The following is a 23046-nucleotide window of genomic DNA, read 5'->3' as shown; positions in this document are numbered from 1 at the left end:
GGATATTATAAACAATGGTGCACAGCACAGGATGTCTACAGTGTCCACTCAGACACATGCAGAAGAGCCTAAGAGTTCTTGGCCCTCATGCTTTCTAGGATGGAGTGGACCTGAATCTTCTTCCTTCTTTCTTTCTCTCTGTCTTCTTTCTGTCTATCTGTTTCTCTTCCTTCCTTTTGTCTTTCTTTCTTTTTTCTTTCTTTCTTCCTTCCTTCCTTCCTTCGTTTATTCCTTCTTTCCTTTCGTCTTTTCTTTATTTCCTTGTTTCTTTATTTCTTTCTGTCTTTCTAATCTCAGAGAAAAAGAAAATTAAATACATTGGTGTCTTTCTCTGTGTTACATGAGTAACAAAATATTAAAATACCCCCAAATGTACCCGATTCAAATTAATAAAATTAAATTTAAATAATACATTCTAGATAACTTCTTTTAAAGATATTATAAACTAAAACTTTAGTCAGCTGTTAAACATTATCATATAGTACTTACTGGCTTATGCATGAACTTTAGAAGCTCTGTGTGTACTTGCCATTTATGATACAGTGAAAAATATTCCTAACACAGGCTACTTGTTTTGAAGCTAGTACTATTGTTGCTCATTTTTAGATATGGAAAAGGCTCTAGAAGATTAAGTAAATTGCAAAATTAAAAAATATTTATTTATTTATCTGATAGAGAAAGTTAATAAAGGTAGCATAGTAGGAAATAAATATAATAGGTGCATTCAATGAACTAGAGTTCAGATGCAAAGTATAGGCCCAATCATTTTCTAGGCATCAAGAATACACTAAGGGGGAGGGTATAGGGAACTTTTGGGATAGCATTTGAAATGTAAATAAAGAAAATAATAAAAAAATTAAAAAAAAATACACTACGGGGCATGCATAGGCTCTTCTATGATAGTGATAAGGAAAGTTAGATATTTAAAAGTAAAAGAAAAAAAAAGCTATTATTTGTATTCTAGCCACAAAAATTACCTTGAAATGGATAAAGATTTCAAACAGAAGACCAGACACTGAAAACCTCATGGAAGAAAACAAGGGAAGTTCTTTGCATTAGTCCTAGCAATGCAGAAAATTCTATTTGGTGCTCTGGGGTCAGGTAAGAATAGCAAAACTGAGCTCGTGGAAAAGAATCATGTAAAGAAAGCCTCTCCACAGAAAACTATGAACAAAGTGAAAAGGGAACCTTCAGATTAAGAGAAAACATTTGCAAACCATATGCCATATAAGATTTTCATAGGCAGAAATATGCATTGCGCATGTTCAATGTGGAATTCTGTGCATAAATTATTCCACAACAAAACTCAAAAGCATTAAAATTAAAAGTGATCCAGAAATAGACAAAAGACATGACCAATTATGCTTCCAATGGCACACTAATGATAAAATTGCTTCTGATACTGTGCAGCACTCATAAAGGAAATGAAAGTAAAGAAAACGAATTGCATACATCCAGGTGACTGTTGTCTGAAGAACAGTGAGTTAAAGGTTATCCAGGACTGGAGAAAAGGAGGTGCCATTAGAAAAACAAGATCCCTAATCCTTCCTTTTGGTTTGTTCAAAAAGAAAATGAAGTCAGTGCATTAAAGAAGTAACTGCCTTCCCAAGTTAGCTACAGCATGGTTCACAGTAACTGAGACACAGAAACAGATCGGTTCATGAGTGTTTAGCTAAAGGAATTGTGATTCCCGGTTGACTTTCAGTATACGTGGGATAGTTTCTAAGATTCACTCAAAAGTTAAAAATGTCTGATGCTCAACTACCTTTATGTGTAATGGTCTAGTATTTGCCACTTCTTATTTTTCATATATTTTAGATACTTACAGTATCTAGAATACTACAGTACAAAATGAACATGATTAACCTTATTTTCATGGCACATTATTTTAAGAAAATCAGTTAAAAAAAAAAAAAACACGTACAGATTCAACACCATAATATTTTCACTAATGTTTGGGCTAAATCCATGGATGGCTGCACACTCTTTATTTTAAAGGCAAGGAGAAAGGTACGTACAAGAGAGAGACAGAGACAGAGACAGACAGACAGATCCTGACATTTGTTACAATGTGAATAAAATGAAAGAATTAGTTCTTTGTGAAATAAGCCGAACAGAGTTAGAAAATAGAAAATGTAAGTCTATTCTATGATTTCTCAGAGGATGTAGGATGAGGGAAATATGGAAAAACATAGGGTATGGGTGGATGGATATATGCTGAAGACCTACCAGAATCTAGTGATCATAGATAACAGAATAATTTGCTGATTTAAACTTTGCAAAAACAGTAGACCTCGAATGTTCTCAATGCCCAGAAGAGAACTCTTTGAATTGATGAATATATTTAATAGCTTGAGGATGTTGACCATGTCACAAGATACATTTATGAAACTAAATATGCCTTGCCTTTTTATAGGATAAGGATTGTTGGCTGAAGTACACGAGATTTTTTTTAATTAATACAAATTAGGAAATGCAAATGCACACAAACATTTCAGAAAGTTTATAGACAACTTGATTTGATTTGTAGTTTTCAAAAATATAACAAAAATGGATTTCTCTTTAATTAAAACATAGGGGAGAGAGAAGAAAAATAAGATAAGGAGAAGGAAGTCAGAAAAAGAAAGGGAGACAAGGAGGAAGACAGTGATACATGTGCTAATTAAGTTTAGTAATAACCTAATTAAATTTGGAGCAATTTGGTCACTCGTACAAATGCTGTAGGTTCAGGATGATACAGCAATTGATATTCTTTAAACTTATCAGCAACTGGAGTTTTCCTTAAATTAAAAGCTTTGAGCCTTAGTTAAATTGCTGAAGGGGTGTAATGTTTCCTTTGCAATTGAGGAATGTAGATTACAATTGAAAACAAATACACTGAAATTAACATTGAGAGTTTGATAATATCAAAACAGTAAAGAGTTCCCTTTGTTCTGTCTGGTTCAGAGCCCTACCTAAATGGGTGTCTGTGTGCTTAGGTTTTTGAATAATATTAGAAGTTTTCCCAGTGAGATGAATTCATAGAGAATCAACAGTGCTCAACACATGCCAACACATCTGCTTTTCCATTCTTGATTTCTATTCTTCTTGTTACTTTTTATTCCCTCACACCCACCCCTACAATGTACTCTGGAATGTTCCTTTGATATAGCATTGAGACATTTCTCTTCCAACTTATTCAGGATGTTGTACTATGATTTTAAGTATTAAAGTTCTCATTTCGAGAAATCCTATTTTTCCATTACAAATTTTTAATATTCCCTTAAAGTATTTTTTAATCTCTCTGAAGAAGACTATCATTTTCTTCATTTAAATGCATTAATTCTGCTCTGAGTCTGATCTGAGTTCCCCAGGTTGTTGCCCTGTCACTTCTGCTGGTTGCCAAGTTCAATTGCTTTTTTCCCTTGTGGACTAATTCACTTTCTTTGCTCGCCAATAGGTTTTCTGTTGAAAACATATTCAAACGTCTATGATGCTAAAAAGAACATTTCTAAGATGGAGATCACCAACTCATGGCTCATTTAAACTACTTACCTTGCTTCTTTTGCCTTGACTTGCTTTCTTTGCACTGTTAGGAAAGGTTCAGAGATTGAGCAAGGTATGAACCATAGGTCAGTTTAACCCATACGCAATATTTCTTTCTCGGTTTTGAAATATTCATTATCAACCTGCTTCATCTAAAGTAGTAATATTTTATAACTCTTATCAAACACGTGATCATTACATTTATTGTTTTAATACACAAATGAGGGTATCATAATTGGCAAATAAAATTGAGTCAGAGAAATTAAGTAATTGATAAAATTACTTCATTTTAGATGATAGATTCAGAGTTTGAAATCTTGACTAACTTCTAACTTTTCTTCTCATCCTCTTCATAAGAGGGGGTCATCCAAAAGGATTACAAAGGAAGTAAAGTCGTTCAAAAAGATTATATGATCATATTACATGCATCTATAGCTTTACTGCAAGTACTAATGTCAGAGAGAGAAAAATATATAAAACTAGTGTTAACACTGTATTTGTACAAGTAACTAAATGGTCTCTTTAATCCTGCATCACTTCCTTTTGGTTTTACATTTATTGACTTAAGTCCTGGGGACCACTCCAGAGGTTACTTTTCCTGTTCTACTTCTTTCAGTGCTATTAAGAGAAGGAGCCATGAACAGTGGCACAGGCTTAATAAGCCAGGCTTAGTTGGGACACATTTCAGAACAACCTACACTGCATAGTGTAAGATACACAGTGAGACATTGCCTGAAAATAAAAACACAAAGCTATGAAACAAAACTTAACAAGGGAAGGCAAGAACCATTGTCTACAATGCCACTAGGAGAGGAAAAGACAAGCGATTCTTTATTAAGTGTTGGTCATTTCTCTGCAGCTTCCTGATGTCTTTGTTCCTTCTCTTATCTCCATTAATAGTTAAGCCCTCCAGAGGAAATTCTAATGGGTGCATTTACAATAAGCAAAGAATCACTGGTATAACTGTGAAAATTGTTTTCTTAATCTGTTTCTGTTTGCTTATGCTTCTAGAACTCCAGGTATAGGGACAGAGTTTTGCCCTCACCCAACTCTCTAGTGAATTTTCACTGACAACTCTCCCATTATTAAAGACTTCCTACTCATTCACTCTGAGTTAACTTCCAATTAATGAGCCTGCTATACATTTTAGTTGGAGGTCATTTTTCTCTTCAGGACTTACTGAACTTTAAGAAAATACCAAACCAAATGGTTCTTTTCTCATTCTTAATGCAGTTGTGATCTGGAGTTCAGCCAAAGAACTGTCAACTGCAAATCCCAGAGCTCTTTAAAATCCCCGGGATTAGGATGTGCTTTGCTGTCATGTCCACAGACCAGTGTTTTAGCTTCCAAGACGCATGAGAGACATGGTAACCAAACAAAAACAAGGGCATACAGACAGTTGGATGTCCGAGCAATGACTTGTCTCACTCTGGAGCTCTGGAGAGTTCCTTTATGGCATTCAACAACTTGTGTGTGTGTGTGTGTGTGTGTGTGTGTGTGTGTGTGTGTTTATTTTTTGGTGAGTTTTTGAAAATAGAATCTTAATATGTAGCTCCAACTGGCCTGGAATTCATGATCTTCCTGTCTCGGCCTCCTGACTGCTGGATTAACAAACATGCAAAAAAAAAAAAAAAAAATGTCTAGCCTTTGTCTCATTTTGCAGTTTAAAAGTTTATTCTCATTCATTCTTAAGACAATTAACAAATATACTGCTAGTGTTCTGCCAAACAGTGAGGATATTTGTTGCTTTTCTTCTTGGTTGCTTTGAGTTGCTTTAGTCTGACATAAATAAGAATTCTGAAACCATCCCAGTACTGTGTGAAAAGTAACTTGCATGACAGAAAGCAGAATTGTCATAACTGAGGATGAGGTCATTTTCAGGAAAACTGAGCAAATTACACAAAATTTCTAGTTACACAAAGAGAATAGCTTCAGCAATTATTATACAGAATGGCAACTATAGTGAATAATGATGCTGTATTTTGAAATTCAATGAGATATGCCTGTCTCCATTACAAGGATACTGAGTTTGTATGCTTAGTAAACCAACCCAGACACTGGATACATACTTCGAAAGATTGTGTAATAGAAAATAAATGTACATAATTAAATATATTTTACATCAACTACCTTTTTTTTTTAGAAATAGGACAAACCAGTGTTTTTAAATTCAACTACATTTTAAATAAAGATTATCCATTTTAAATAACAACAACAATATAAATGGCACCCCTAGTTATAGATAATAAAGATCATCAGAAATAATGGGACAAGTATATTCATTCATATACTAAAGGTTGTAGAGCAAAACCTTTGATTTTCTAACTTCCATTTAAGTTATTCAGTTTACAATTAACTTTAAAATAACTTTTTAAATAAATATACTGATTTAATTCACTGCTAAATAGATTGAAAGAGATCAAAAATTTACTGTGACTTTGAAAAACCTTGTTAAGTCAGATTACATTTGATGACTGAGTTCTGTGTTTACTATTTACAACTTCCTGGCTAAAGACACAGGTACTGTATGACATGTCTTTTTTAAAACATAACCCTACACATCTGTAGAGCACACATCTGGACATGTGGCCAAACTCATCATTTCCTTCTGTATATCCAGGATCTGTCAGATATTTCAAAGAGGAGAGCGGAACAAAGTTACATCCTTTTTCTGTTCTGGTTTCATAAACTACTTTTTTTTTTTAACCTTTACCCCCAGGATATCATCAAATGTAAAAATAAGCAGTCTGCATTCCTTAGCTCCTGAGAAAGCAAGAAAGCAAGCTGCGTGGAGGATGACTGGTAAGGGCTGTAGGAATCTCTGCTTGCACAGGATGAACAGGGAGCCTTCTCTGAAAGACTCAGACACAGATCCTCTGTGAAGTTATAAGACAAACCTCATTTTTTAAAAAAATGCAATGTGAATTACAAAAAGTAGATAGATTAAATCACAATGAGGAAGACCTGCAGTTTCAAAGAGAGGGATGTCAACATTTTATAATGTTAACATTTTCCAGTCACTCAGAAAATGTAACTTAAAATACACCTAGCTTTACCTCAAATATATATAAAGTCAAGAATGACGGAGGCAAGAATTTAGAACGTTATACTTATATGGAAAACAAGAACTACCTCAGAAATTTAATTTTATTGTTTTTATAATTCCAACCATTTTATTGGAATCATAATTTTAAGAAACTATTTTTTTTAAGAGCAACAAATTCTTTTTTTTTTTTTTCTTTAGACAGGGTTTCTCTGTCCTGGAACTAACTTTAGTCCAGGCTGGCTTCGAACTCAGAAATCTGCCTGCCTCTGCCTCCCAAGTGCTGGGATTAAAGGTGTGTGCCACCTAGAAACATTTATGTATGAACTCTTCATAGGAATAATATTTCTAATTTCATAGGAATAATATTTGTCATTAGGGAAAGTAGATACATCTGTAAGTTCAAGATGAGAATTAAAATTGATTAAAGAAACCTGTAAACCCCAAACTAAGAAACTTGTAAAGACTATGCTAGGGGAGAATGGTTTGAAGGGAGTTGTCTTCTCTATACAACAGAAGCTTGGAGCAGGCAAGCGAAGACTTTTCATATATTTCCTGATTAGCACTCCTAATCATTCTGGGTTTTGTTTACTATTTTCAGAAAGCATTTCGAAATATCAGTCCTTCTTTCAAGGTAACTGAGACCAATTATCTTTTGAGGAGATCTATTAAGCAACTTGAATGAAACTTCTAGTATTAAAAAAATGATTTCAGAATGCACACAGTAACATTAATTGAGAGTTCAGCACTGGTATGATAATCTTGCAAGTATGAAGGGAAGTTTGTGAACTCACAGAAATCATTTCTTTTAAACAAACTATACTAAAGATGTGCTGAATTTTATCACTAATGTCTGCTTTGTTCCCACAATCAGAAATGATAAGATACACAAACACAGCTAGAGTGAAAGACCTGATTTAATTATAGTCAGTGTTTTTTAAATTAAATAACTACATATTTCTATCCATTTATTATAGTTCCTTTATTGTAGTTTAATAATGTGTCAGCTCCTCTTTGACATACTTAAAGCATGACTGTATTCCAGTTCTAATAAATAATGGCAAGGAGAGAGAAGAAGATATATTTGAGCTAAAACAAATGATGAATTGGAACAATTTCTATTTGAGAGTCAACTAGAGAAGTAAAAGAGGACAAGATGCTTGCATTTCACTTTTGTGACTTTAATGATATTTTTAAACTTTTTGCCCCCTCCCCCACTTTTTTTCATATTGATTAGCACCAGACAAAGATGAAATGCCTTACACTTTCTGAATGATTTTTTTACTTTGACATGCTTCTTCATACTTTAATTGACTTTACTTACAATCCCAGCAATCTCATAGTATCATTGGAAGCTATTTGCTTCAAAACTCACAGTGAGAATGTTACTAAATCTCTAATTTTTCCTGGTTATCAAACACAAAGATCAATGTTCACTGCTACAAGGTCAGCAAGCTGTTTTTGGAATTTACCAGTGAGTCATTTATCTGCCAACAAGCACTGAATGGCTACCAGATAATACAAGAGCCTGGGTTAGATGAATTAATATGAGCCTGGGCAGTTGACATTCTATCATTGGCTAGATAAGCAAAGGCTTCTTTTTAAATAGGATCCATAAAACCACTGCTTAGTGATTTAGTGGGCAAAGTCTAAATTACTGATGAGATATTGAAGCCTGCCTTCACAGTTTACTGTAGGGCAAGCCTCAGGTCAGTCTGTCTATTTTGGCTGTATTAATGAGTAACTAGATACTATTCTATTCATTAGCCACAAATTTTTAAAATGCAGCAAAATAAGAGATGATAATGAGTACAGAAATCAACCCACTGCCCTGTGTTTACATGTGCATTTGTAATGAGTAAATTACAAATTAAGTGTAATTTACATGTTAAATGCTTTCAAATTGTTTTAGATATATAGAAATAAAAACAAAATAAAACAAATGACCAAAAGGGAAAGGGTATTTAGATATGTATCTGATTGCTATAACTAAAGAACAGAGCAGAATCCATGTAACAGTTAAATTATTTAAATGTTGTAGGGTGTAATTACAATAACAACAAAACAAAACTGAAAAGGAATACCAAACTTCTGTCATTATCCTTTTTTTGTAACAATATTTTTATTGAAATGTTTCACGCAAAAAAGGACTCAAGGCTTCAGCGGCATATGTAGCAGAGCATGGCCTTGTGGGACATCAGTGAGAGGAGAGGCCGTTGGCCTTGTAAAGATTTGATGCCCCAGTGTAGTGGAATGCCACAACAAGGAATCGGAGTGGGTGGGTTAATATGAGCAACAAATCTTTTTAAAAGCTATTTTCAAGTAATTTTCAGGGGGTTTCTATAAAGGAATTTTAATCTGTGAATTAGAAATGCATTTGTGACAAGTGAATAATAAAATTTTAGAAAGCAGGGAAATATGTTAATGAAAATAGACTTTACCCCCAAATCTTTCAATGTTTTCAGATATCTGACTTCTGAACACAAAACACTGTAAGAAAAATATAACATGGGTGTGTTTGAGCTAATAAAGAAAAAATTTAAATTATGTAATTTTCACTTGAAAGGAGATGATTCCTAAAGAAAAACATGCTAAAATTGAAGTATACATCTAGGAGGAGACTGACTTATCATATTAGATAAGTGCAAACCCAAAGGACACTCAATTAAGTTTCTGCTCTCCATAAATATGCAGTGAAACCAGAAAGATTCATTTTCCTATGGCTACATTGAGTTAAAGACATATATATTTAAGTGAGTTAAAATCTACAAAACAGAAAAAAGCTTAAGTACCTTATGTAAACACAAGAAACATAGATTCATGAAATTATGTGTGTAACAGTTGTAACATAAATTTTACACCATGGCAAATAGATGTCATTAGTTTCAAATCTATTGAAAGGCATCATATGTTCTAAATTCACTCTAAATAAAAATCTACAGTTGGAATAAGGTACCCTGCCCCACTCTGTAGTGTGTACTCTGCCTCATAGCTCTTAAAAATGACATTGGTATGGGTGTTGAGAATTTTTATAAAAGGATCGAGTACTCCTTTTATAAGAGGACATTTGACCATGCAACTAAACCGTTATGAGAGTGGGAGCCCTAGGATTCTGGAGAAATGGAGGCATACACCGGAGAGGCAGTAAGTAATGAGGTCCTGAAGCAGCAGAACACTTGGGTAGTTTGCCTGCATTTGTGGTCATCTTTACCTGAAGTTAAGTAAGAGCGAACCAAACTTACAAGAGACATAGGATTTCTGGAGGGGCATAAAATTCCTTTCTAGAATTCATCCATAGGTTGACACTTTCCCTGTCATTATAATAGTTGACTGTTTGCTGCTACAATTCATAGCAGAAAAATACAGTGTATGTGGTATAAAGAAACTTCCTTAAGTGCCTTGTGGTGAACTAAAGTGGGAGTGGTATAAGTGATCTTTTTAATTGTGAGAATAATGAATACAAGAAAGAATGGATGCTTTCCAGACCCTTGTAATAGAAGAAAGCAATTTTTAAGTCCTATGGCTTATAAAAAAAATGTGGCATATGCTGTTAAGCTTTGAGAAATAAATCAATCTTTCCCTCCTTAAGTTTATATCAAACTCTTTATCACACTAAGGAAGAAAGTAATGAGCGCAGGACTGGGTACTGGGGATGGGGGATGCTACCGCGATAAGCTGGTTGGAGGGGGCAGTGTGGAAGACGTGGGAATGCAGCATTAGAAAAGCCCTATTCTTATTCTGTAAGCAGGGCTTAGTGTGCCATTCCAATGGGGACTGAGAGATCAGCGCACCAGGTGAGAGGCTCAGATAATGAGGTTTCAGAAGAGAATCAGGACTCTCTCACACTGTTTCAGAAATCAGCTATACCTAACTCTACTTCGGCATCTACGCTAGGGTTTCATTCTGGTATGTTCTGAGAACTGACTGAGGCAGAAATCACTAGTAATAGACTAACTAGTGAGGTAGAGAAAAATCTCAAGAGCGAATAGTTCTCAGGCTGTAAGGTAGCTGCTGTTCACTGCTGTCACTCAAGTCAACAATGTCAGGAAAAAACGTGGTACAGAAGGATATTTGAAAGGTGCAAAGGTTGGCCAGGAAGGATCTGAGAGTGAGCTTAAGGATACAGGCAGGACGAGTTTCGAAACAACACTTGTTAAAGAGATTAGTGTCTTCTAGAGATACGAAAGGTCCTGAGGGTATGATTCCATCATCCAAGGTTATATCTTGTGAAGATAGAAATGAATCTACAAGGAGATAACCTAAAGTGACTGGGTTCTTTGCTCAAGAACATCTTTCTGAAAACTATTTCCTTTTGTCAGTACACAATGGCCAATTCCGATGCAGTCTACGGAAACCAGGCTTCTTTGCAGATAGAACGTACACATTCATATAACCGCCACCCACAATAAGACAGTAAATTGCAAACACCATGGAAGATTTATTCCTGTTTTTCAAAGCAGCAAACACTAATCTCTAATATAGTTTAATTTATGTAATCTAGACTGGCCTAGAATTCTTCATGTAGCCCAGATGGGCAGGCCCTTACATCCTCCATCTCAGGCTACCATCTGCTCATGAGTGACTAGGAATTAATAGACTTCCTCGCAAACAGCTTAGCTAGGTAATAAAAGTAGCCAAATTCTGAGATGGCCAGCTTCTACCTCACCCTGACTTGAGGCACGCTGACTTAAACCTAACAGCTTAAAGCAAATGCCTGATAGTACTTTGTCTCCCAGCATCAGGCCCCAGGCTGATGGACTGATTCAACAAGTGTCAGGACATGTTACATAAAAGTAGGAGATGAGTCAAACTTACGGTATTTCTCAAAACTGACCAACCCAAAAATTAAAATAGTAACATCCCTTAGAGATTTTAAAATTCCAGACCCCAGAAGACCCTGGATGTTTGGACTGCCAAGTGCCCACCGCGAGTCTTTTTCTCCGTGTGTCTTCTGCGTGCCTGTGCTTCTGCCCTCCTCCCCCAATAAACACCTCCAAATGATGATTCTTCCTGCTGTGCTTTGACGTGTTTGATATTTCTCCATTGCTTCTCATTGTGATGAAAACTTCCCCTGTCTTTTCATTTTTAACTGGTAGGAATATTGCAATCAAAGGTCATAGACTGTATTACTGGGATGACAGGGGACCAGCCAGAACTCCAGAGATGAATCTTTACCTCTTCAGTTACACTAGACATACAGTTAAAGGGGTATACAAAGCATAAGCATGGTGTCATTGCTTAACGGAGTAGAGATGTGCAGAGAGATACCTTTAATTTAAGAATTATTTGATTTTAACACTCTGAATTTCCAACTATGCTTTCTGACACAGAGATAGAGAAAAGTAATGTACTGAGAATAAATGTTTTTCCCTAAATGATCACAGTCACCTAAACAGAAGAAAATGCTACCTACATGTGACACAAGAGAAGGGCAACCATGCAAAGCAGGGAAGCAGCATCCGTTAGGCTTACTAAGGAAATAGCAACAAAGTTGCACTTCCATAAGGTTTGTTACCTCATATATAACATGTTACTACACATGGAATGTATTATCATTCATTTTTACAAAAAATAGGGAAAGGAAAATAACTACACAGTAAGCATTTTACTTTTACTTTCTGTATGAGAAGATAGCATTTGAATTTTGAAATTGTTGAAATATTTTTTCAGTTAAATTAATTTAAATAATTATTTGGGTTGGAATGGCAAGTTTTTGTCTTGTAAGATTTTCTGATTGATGTATATTTCTAGATCCCCTAAAACCAGTTTAAGACTTTTTGTTACTGTTGTGCTGATTTTCCAATCAACTATCACATTGAGGACTGACATATTTAACTACATAATTTATTTTTTCCTACTAGCTTTCCATTACAAACCACAAGTCTTTGAACTTGTGATTAGGTTCCATACCCTGAGGGTTTTGAATGTTTTTCCAGAAGGCTTTAAATTTATTTTATGCCTACCTCTTCCACTGGGTTCAACTCAAATTTTTCTAATATGAAGCATATTTTCAAGTACCTTGATTCACATTTTAATGATTTTTTTTTTGAAAATTTTATCACTCTTAGTTAAGGGTATTCATAAGAAACATATTTTAAATTTTTATATTTGGAATATTTAGGGATTTTTTCAACTTCATAGACTAAGTAATTTTTCAGATTTCACAAACTAGAACATCTATATAGAACTGTGTGATATTAGAAGGTTTCTTAAATTGAATGACTTAAAGTCGTTTGACAGTAGTGCTTATTACCCAAAATATGGTAAATCAACATGCTTATTCTATGAGGAAATCTAATGCTTTGCATTAAACTACAAATGGTTTACCACATTTAATCATGTTTGATTCGGGAGTATCCTCTTATATACATACTAAGGAAGTTATATCAGGGACTGACTAATTATTTTCAGAGACATTGGCTCTTCCTACCATATATACATATATATATATATATATATATATATATATATATATATATATATATATATAAAATTTTAAGCTTGCATTTTTATTTCAAATTGTTCCAAAGAATTAACACTTATACCTTGGTTAAATGTATGAATTTGAAATGTGCATATGCATGCATATATATGTACATATATATCTCTGTGTGTGTACATACAAATATGTAATACATAGTATATTCTTTTTCAGTAGCTGTAAGCATAGCAAGGGACCACATTCCTCCTCCTTCCATCATGTTTGCTAAGAAAGTATGTATGGTCTACTGAACTGCTACATAACACAATTATTAACCCTGATCTCATGTCACATCTTTCCATTTCCCACCAGCTGTTTAAGATTATTCCAGGTTCTTTATTTTCCTTCCTTCCTTCCTTCCTTCCTTCCTTCCTTCCTTCCTTCCTTCCTTCCTTCCTTCCTTTCCTCCTGCTCCCTCAACCTAAACAGCCTCTGAAATCTTTGCTGGTGCCCCTCACTGGCTAGTATTTCAATCCTGGAATCTTTCTGCCCTTGGCTTCAGAATTTTGGCATGTCTCATTGTTCCTCAGATTCCCACACACTCTGATTACCTCCATAGTACTTAAGGCTCACCCATCTCTACAGAAGTACAGACCCAACCCTTTCCAATTTTCCCATTTCTTTCTTTGTCTCATAACAAAACATTTCTTTGGAAGGTGCAGTTATGAATCCCTAATGCAAATTCAGTGAACCAGCACAGAGAGAAGGCTTTGTATGAGATGAGAAATCTTGGGAAACTATGGAAACACTCAAGTGCAGAATGGTCAATGCTTAGCTGATTGCATTTTCATTTGTAATGTGTAGGCGCTGCCAGGAAATTGATTCCTGCTTACTGTAATGGCAGACGTTCCCTAGAATTTTATGCTGCTTCAGAATGCTCCAAAATGACCTGCGATGATTGGGATGTGAAGTTTGATATTGTACATAATTGCCTACAGTTTAACAATAGATGGAAGGAAACCCATTAAAAAGCAATGCTAAAACTATCATTTTGTAAGGGGAATACAATTATAATCATGAAAAAAAGGTACCTGCAATAATTTTATTTATAATGGTTTCATTTGGTTTGTGCTGAAATTTCAAAGTAAATCGTCATTAGCATTTTACATGCCATAAGTCATATTATTTTATTGATTTGTTTATTCATTCTATAAATATTTAGCAAGTTCTTCTTACGTACTAAACACACTTCATCATCATTGACAAATTGCATCATTTGTAACTCACCATGAGCCATGCGGTGGAACCAGTAGTAGCCAAAGTCAACTCCTAAGAAAGTTAAATACCATGTCCATGGAGAATCCCAAGGCAATTCCAAAAGTCTGTAGTTCTCCCAGATATAAATATAACTGGTCACTTCAAGGCTCCTGAAGAACAAACTGGAAAATAAATTCCACAAGGATAATTATAACATTTTGTATATCCATTATCACGATGTAACAGCCAAGGTGATGTTTAGTATTTTATATATTATTCATATATAAAAAGGGCACATGTCACCAATCCACCGTGCTTCTTCCTGAACTGTCTGGTCTCCCTATCAGAGCATCAGCTGTTCCCCTGGTGTGTTCTTTTGTTTGATAGGCATCTGGATAGCAGTTACTTGCACTCTAAACTTCATGGAACCTAAAGTGTTTTTTGTGTGTTTTTTGTGTTTAAAACAGATTTTATGGAACATATCATACATAATAAATCTTACTAAACTGCTCCTTAATTCCAGTTCATGTCATTTTGAATTGTAATGAAGAACATAGCAAGGATGACTTATAATTGAAGACTGAAATGTTGAAACTATATGGAATATTTCCTAAGGAGCCTGAGAACAACTTGTTGTCATTAAATTGGGTTATTCATAAAATGTGTATTAACAAAAAGGGACTCCTTCTGCTCTTTCCTTCACACCCTCATTTCTTATCCCTCTTGAGCACACTATACTGGTACTATGATGTTATACTTTAGGCACACACCTATCTAGGCACACACGTAAGAGAAAATAACGTATAGTTTTTGGAATAGTAGGAAATAGTTTTCTACCAGAGGCAAGACATATAAATCTACTTAAAATGAACAATTTTTTTTAAAAAAAAATAAGAAACAAAGCTAGAGAGATTGATCAGTTCACTCACTGTTCTTCCATAGGCCTTAAACTCAGTTCATAGCACTTACATTAACTTACAACCTCCTGCAATATTGCAACTTCTCAAAATCTGATACCCTCTTCTGGCCTCTGCAGGCACCGTGCAGACATTTATGTTACAAGCATGTAAACACACAATATACATAAATAAAATCAGAAATAAAACATATTTATTTAAGCTGGGCACGGTGGCGCACGCCTTTAATCCCAGCACTTGGGAGGCAGATACAGGCAGATTTCTGAGTTCAAGGCCAGCCTGGTCTACAGAGTGAGTTCCAGGACATCCAGGGCTACACAGAGAAACCCTGTCTCGAAAAAACAAATATATATATATATATATATATATATATATATATATATATATATACATTTTTATTTCAAAATTTCAAAACCATAAATATTTACTTGATTTTATGTAGTATATTTCATTTTGAATTATCTGTGTTAAAGATTATATTCAAAAAATTATTTAACACTTTTATATATTTGATTAAGTTTACTTCTTAGTCTAAATTTGACATCAAATTGTGATCAGATCATATATCAATCCAAATCATTCTGATGTATCTGCATATGTGTATGTAGTTCCACATTGGGCAAGATGCCATAGTCCAGGGATTCCTACAGTATTTCACAAACATGAAGAACTGGAAGTACAAGACCTGCCTTCTAAACATTGATCAAGGGTGATTTTCAAAAGAGGGGTTAAGACAAGTTTATTTGAAAGGTGGCCATCCTGGACAGTAAATGACATGTTTAGACCAGGGCATCTCAAGAATGCTGCTTTTGAAATGTAGGCAGGATCATTCCTTTTGTAGGAGACTGTTTCTGAACAAACCTTAAACCATGATATAAAATTTTAAAATCAGTCTCTAATTCCCTTTAAAAAGGTATCAATTGTATAAGATTTCCTTTTTGGTTAAAGATATGAACAAAGTCAGTCTTGTTTTTTTTGTTTGTTTTGTTTTGTTTTGTTTTTTGTTTTTTTCTTTTGCATGGCCCAAGATGCTAACTTTTCTAACAGAGAGATCTTAACCATGATGCTGCTACCACATTGGACCAGATAACTCCTTGTCATGAAAGATTTCCTATGTCCAATAAAACTCTAGAAAAACACCCTTCTTCTCTTTCAATTCAACAGCACCCATATCAGCTGTGATAATTATGTCTCCAGACACTGTTAAATGTTTTCTGGTGATCATTTGTGTCATTGATCATTGGTGATCAATTAGAAACAAAAATATTAAAGCCAATAAATTCAACAAAAGCTTGCCATACTCTAAAGATTGCCAGGTAAGCCTTGGTATGTATTATCAATTTAGACTTCTCTACACACTTATCAGTCATTGGATAGATTCATACTGGAAGCTTTTTAAGTCTCAGGGACAGCAGAGGGCCCAAGGGCAAATTGTTGAACATGGACCATAATCACCTAATCTTCTGAAGGCTTTTCCTGTCTTCCTTGCCAGGGACAAGTAAAACAAGGGACAAGTAAAACAAGATCAAGATGCCAATACCTCAATCAAAGAGGGCCTTTGTAGAACTGGTTTGTGAAACCTAGAGAGCCTGCTGGCTGAAATAAAGTGCTGCTAATTTCCATTTACAGGCATCAGGTTCTGAACGAACATCTACTGTATCACTCTGTCAAATGAGTTATTAGGATTGACACAAATCAAACTAAAATATGCCTGTTAGACAGTGGCAGCCCTTTCCCCTTTTCTCACTTTAGCAAGAGGCTAACTTTTCTCCAAGGCAAACAGACAGAGTGATAATGCTATAGGAGTTGTATTTGGTATTTGCTACTTTCTATCTACAAGATGAACATGATCCTGTTCCGTTACGCATGTGAAGGAACAGCCACCCAGCGCCCACAACTGAAACAATTTGCCCAGGTGATACAGCTGGAAAATGATGATCAGATTCTGGAAAGCCCTTGATAGCAGGAAATATCACCTACAATTGCAAAACGGTTCCCAACAGACCCAGAATCATAAACCAAACCTCCTTCCAATTTCTGTCTCCAGTTCCTCTGCCTCCATCCCTAAAGACTTAGCATATGCCTCTGCATTCCAGAATTTTAACTTGAGCTTTCTAAACCCCATTCAGTGGGGACAGACATACAAATTTGTATAGATAGATAGATAGATAGATAGATAGATAGATAGATAGATAGATAGATAGATAGATGTAAAGGCCTCTCTTGATCACATGGAGATAAAAGGTAAGAAACACAAGGTCTTACTTAAACATACTCCTCCTTTACATGTGGAATATGGATATGAGATAAAGAAAATGATCTGAGTACCAAGAGACATGAGGGCCTGCTGCACAGCGTCACCTTTCTGAACAAAGGCTTTCTTTTAAAACTCAATTTTTTTTTTTCACGGATACTACTAAAACAGTGGCTTTCTAAGGTTGGAAGTACATAATAAAATTAGTTGAGGATGGAAAGAGGCTAGCAACTTGCAAAGGTTGTCCTTCAACCTCTACAGGTACATTGTGACACACCAGCATGCACATGCATGTACGTGTGAGGGCACACATACAAATGCAGATATATATAATATTTGTTCTTAAAATATATTTGAGTGATAGACATATTTTTTCTAAGAAATTAACTATATATTTCTTTCCGAACCTTTGATAAGTCACCTCAAAACTTGAGCTATCTGTCTGAAGAGCTCCTGCCACTTTTGCTCCATCTAGTGGAATATTGTCTTTTCAATATCTCAGCAATAAGAAGAGAAATGATTCAACTTAACTGCTTTCTATAAACAGACACAACAGGTTTGCTACTTCTTACTGCAAAATTGCACTACATTTATAAAATTATTGCCTCGTTTCTTTAAAAAAAACAATTAAGACATAAATGCATTTGTTATATTCGTTACAAGAAAATATGAAACTGTATTGACAAGTGTACACCCTGCGTGGAAACCCATGGAGTGGTACTCAGTAAAAAGAAAAAAAATTGTAATGTCACAGCAGTGACAGATTTTCTTTATTTTACATCCCCACCCCAAGGACTTGAAAATATTTTAACAGAGTTTAATTTCCTCCTTTAATTTTTTTTAAAACTGAACTGTTTTGGTCAGGAATGGAAAATTCCACTGAATCCATAGCCAGTAAAATTCTGCATACGTATGCTTGAACATTATGAAACCACTGCCATAGTAGAAGCTGGCCATGACCCATAAGTGTTAAGAATAGAGTGTCCTCAACTTATTTGAAAATCAACCTACCTAAATTATCTCTTAAACCTGGTGCAATTTGATTTATAGTCTGCTCTTTCAACAGAATAAATGAAGCCTTATAAAACAAACACACTATAGATATTTTTATCAGGAATAAAGTTACTCTGGGGAGGATGCAGTTTATGGACACAGTAACTCTGGGAGGAAGTAACAAGTTGAGATCTTGGGTTTCTGATGAAGGATTGGAAATTCAATTCTGCTTAAACTAGCAGCAGGGAAGTGGGGATCCCCGCTCATTAACATGGAAGTCAGACGTGCAATATTTTGCAAATTATGCTTTTAAAAAATAGATTTGGCACACATTTCATTGAACAAAGTTTAATATATCTACATACATATACACATACACATATACATATACATATACATATACATTTACATATACATGTGTGTATACATACACATACACACACACACACATATATATATACATACATATATATATATATATATATATATATATATATATATATATAATTTGTAGAAAAGCAATTCATCTATAAGATACTTCTTATTAGTTATGATCAGTAGAATAGAAAAATCCTTTTACAACTCCAGTTCTGGATTCTGGCTAGGAGGCTGCCTAAAAGAGCAAATAAATTCAGGATGGCCCAAAATCTGGTGTGAGGCCGATGGATTTTTATTATGGATGAAGCATTGCCCATCAGGCTTGTAAATAAGATACAGTCCTGTCTATGGTTAATATTTTCCATTACATAAAGATGTTAAAGGTGTACTACATATCTTTCCCATGAATATGGTAAGGACGCTATTACTTTTCCAGAGATTTCAAATTGTATGCAATCATGACATTGGGCAGGTCAAATAAAATTATTTTTTCTTAAAGTCTGTGGACAGTATTTCTATTGCAAGAATGCAGGACTGGAAAGAGGTGTTCACCATTCTCTCTTATTTTGTTTGAAGCTATTTAGAATTATTTTCTGAGGAACAGTTTTCCAGTAGTGGATTAACTAATAGGATAGTATTGTTTTCCTTGCAATTACATACTTTAAAGATGGGGCAAGCCCTTGTTGCTAGTAGAGAAAATGAATTGCATTCCTTGGAGAGGCAAGGACCCATGCCTTGTTAATCTAAACAACCCTCAGCTGCTTATAATTTGCACACAGAATCATTTGAATGCTACAACGTCAAGTGAAATATTACTGGAAGTTGATGTCAAGTCACTTTTCAATGTTACTTTTTTCTTCCTTTCCTTTTCATTTTCTGTAAGGAAAATGAGTTGGGTTAATTTAGAGAATTGGCTTTACTTTTCTTTTCATATTTTCATGTAATACAGTGAAATAAAAGAAAATACATTTAAGTGTAACTTGCAGGTTATTTTCTTTGCTGGGAGGTTGAAAACTGAGAAACTTTTAAATTGCCATTGCTTTAAAATTTAGAACTCATTTTAATAACTATAAAGAATAAAACACCTATTTTCTATTCTAAATAAAAATATAGCTGCAGAAGACACTGTATAAATTCAAGTTAATATCATTGTACCTTCCTTCAAAGAGAACCAGATTTAGGCACTTTAGAAGAGTTTTGCAAGGACCTTTACCTTGTATTCCTAAAGAACTGGCTTGTGTTGATGTTTTAAATGTCTGCTTCTTTCTAAAACTCTCTTTCTTTCTGTGTGTGTGTGTGTGTGTGTGTGTGTGTGTGTGTGTGTGTGTGTGTGTGCTTGTCTCTGTGCCTGTCTCTGTGCCTGTCTCTGTGCCTGTCTCTCTCTCTCTCTCTCTCCCTCCCTACCTCCCTCTCTCCCTCTCTCCCTCTCCCCCCTAACCCATCTCTCTCCTTACCTCCTTCCCTGCTCTTGCCTCACAGGAAACCCTTCTCACTTCTCACCACCATTTCCTTCTTATCCCATATCAAGTGTGTACATGTGTATATGTGTGTTCACTTTTGTCTCTACTTTTTGACATATGATTTGTAAAGAAGTATACTTGGAATTTTTCTTTTTGTTCTAAATTAGTAGCTTTGTAATTCATATTGCTGAGAAGAAATGCTGTAGTAAAGTGACTATTTCCAAGAGTTAAGTGGTAGAAGGAGATAGTGTAGTTTTACTTACATCCAAATCGAACTTTAAAAGTTTAAAAGAAAGCCAAAAGATGAAGGATTAATTGAACAGGATATTTCTCAAAATTCTTGAAAAACAAAACAATAAATACAAAATGTTCCATTCCAAGTCACTAAAATTCATGACCCATAATTGCACCTGCACATACAGTACTTCCTGGTTATTAAATGATTTTCACAGCTGAAAAATCAACTGATTACCAAGAACCCTTAGTAGGTTACATTCTCAAAATGAGCTACAGAAAACAACTTTAATATCTTCAATAAAGAAATCTATATCTAAATCTTCATACCTAAGTGTGTATATATCCAGGAAGGGAATTCATGTTCGTTTCTGACACCTGAAGCCACATGATTGAAGAATTGATTGATAAACTGAATTGTTATTTTAGGCAACCTGGGTCTTATTCAGAGGAATTACCTTCCACTGATTCTGACTGTAGTTTGCAGCCACATCTGCGGTTACTCGGCTCATTATTTTATAACTATAAACCTAATGACCCAGTTTACTCAAAGTAACACGTTGACGTGTATTTTTAAGGTTTATTTTCTACCCAAACATGTTATGATTTATAACAGGTTAATGCACCTTTTCTCAGATATATTTCATGCTAAATGTCATTTTTTAGTCCGTCTTGATTTCCCACTGTATGGTTCCAAGAAACATTCCAAAGTTATGAGATCTATTCAGAAGTTCAACAAACAGTAAAAAGAAGCCGAGTTAGGAAGCAGGTTTAAGCAAGCTCTTCCCCAGCTCAAAGCTCAATTCCCTTGGGTACTTTGCTCTTGACTCTGATTCTTTAGTTAATCCTGATACAATGAAGGTTCCTTCTGTCTGTCTGGTGGGCTTGCCTCCTGTACCACACAATTCATCTTATAACATAGTTCACTTAGTATTTGTTTGGCTTATATTTGTCCAGTTTTATCATTAACATGACATTATAAAAATATAATTTTAGAGCATTTGTTTTATACCAGATATCATTCCTGGAGTATGAACTAAAACCCTGATATGAGCAAAACTCTTGATTTCAGGGCCCATGAAAGTTGGGGGTTGCTGACACAAAGAGAAGAACCTTCAACCCTACCTAAGATTGTTATGTGTCTGGAGTAAGCACAAGAGTCAAGGCATGAACCACAGGTGCCCAACTCAGGCTTGGGAAACAGATGAGCTTTCCTGAATTTATGGCTGTTCATAGAACTACAAAGAGACTGGAGGCAGCCACATTGATAGCTTTCCAAATCCAACAGAGTGTGCCTCAGGGATGTGTCATGACAAGATAATGATGACTAAAGGATAGACAACAAAAAAGAAGCTAAACTTCTTGTGCTCAGAATTTTACTTCAAGGCCTGGGAAATACAGAAGTAGGGAATAGCTTCCTCCTGGTTCTTATAATACAAACATTTGGGTACTAATGGTAATTGATCATATATATTGAGAAATATCTGAGTCCTAGAGAGATATTTGTGGAAATTTGGCTGGAATAAAGCCTAATTTCAAGCAGGGGCCTGTACAAAAACTCAGAGCAAGGTTTCCTGTATGGCAGATGCAACAGTCACTTTGGCTAAAGAAAAATATAAGAAGATACAAGGGAAACTCAGAAATTAAGACTAGGGATGTTGAGCATTCTCTATTAAAAATTAAAAGTAAAAATTAAGTGCTGAAAAAAGCAAGATAATTTTGAATAATAATAGGTCCTGAACTTTTAGGACTTTATAGGGAAATATGTAAAATATTCACTTGAAATTCCCTCTACTTTACACTGGGAAAGACTTGGATTTCTTTCTCTTCTATTCTATACTATGCCACTCACCTTGGAAGCCGAGATACAACACCAGCTGATAGAGATGTGACAACATCGTCCAAACGACCAGATGGTTTCCCTTTGAGAATCCAGCTGATGACTAGTTCAAGCAGAATCAAGAAGATGAAAAATGGAGTCGCCTAGAAAGGAGATTACATAGAAGAGATGCTACTCTGCTCCATATGAAGTCCTCTACATTTTCTGATCAGTCCTCTGATATCTGGGTAGGCTACACCTTTCCATGGTACCTACATTTATACTACTGGGTTATTTCCATGCCAATGAGCAAGAAAATATTTGTATTTTAGACATACTCTAAAGATATGTCCATACCATGCAATTTCTAAATGAAATAAAAGCGTAAGTACAAATTTCACTATTATGCCAGAAAAATAAGTAAAATTAGGAAGCAAATGCTCCAAGTTCAAGAAAATATACTTAAAATTATTTAATCATGTAAAAGCCTATCTTTTGATCCTGAACAAGTTAGAGTTACTCTAGGAGAATCCCTTTAAAATACCTTCAATTAGAGTTTTTTACAAATGAGACAGTCTAAAACCACTTCTGAATATGACATGAAGTGGTAGAAACAACATCTGAGACCCTTAGCAAATGTATTTTCCTAAAATTGTATCGGCACCAAAGTTTCATTCTTTCAGCTTTGATTTTTGGACTCCAGAAACTCAAAAAACCCCATTAAAAAATGGGGTACAGAGCTAAA

General features: G+C 34.9%; 1 protein-coding gene across 1 annotated transcript in view; it reads right to left on the bottom strand.

Annotated features, from left to right (window-relative positions):
• Window positions 1-23046, bottom strand: part of Agmo (alkylglycerol monooxygenase) — a 304766-nt gene that overhangs the window by 278976 nt on the left and 2744 nt on the right. Inside the window, exons 2-3 of the mRNA XM_021202587.2 lie at window positions 22335-22465; window positions 14277-14428 (exon numbers count right to left, since the gene is read on the bottom strand). Coding sequence (XP_021058246.1) covers window positions 14277-14428; window positions 22335-22465 — 283 coding nt within the window. The remainder of the gene's footprint in view (window positions 1-14276; window positions 14429-22334; window positions 22466-23046) is intronic.

Source organism: Mus pahari, chromosome 7 (genome assembly GCF_900095145.1).
Source record: "Mus pahari chromosome 7, PAHARI_EIJ_v1.1, whole genome shotgun sequence".
NCBI lineage: Eukaryota > Metazoa > Chordata > Mammalia > Rodentia > Muridae > Mus > Mus pahari.
This window is presented reverse-complemented; position numbering and strand designations above follow the sequence as displayed.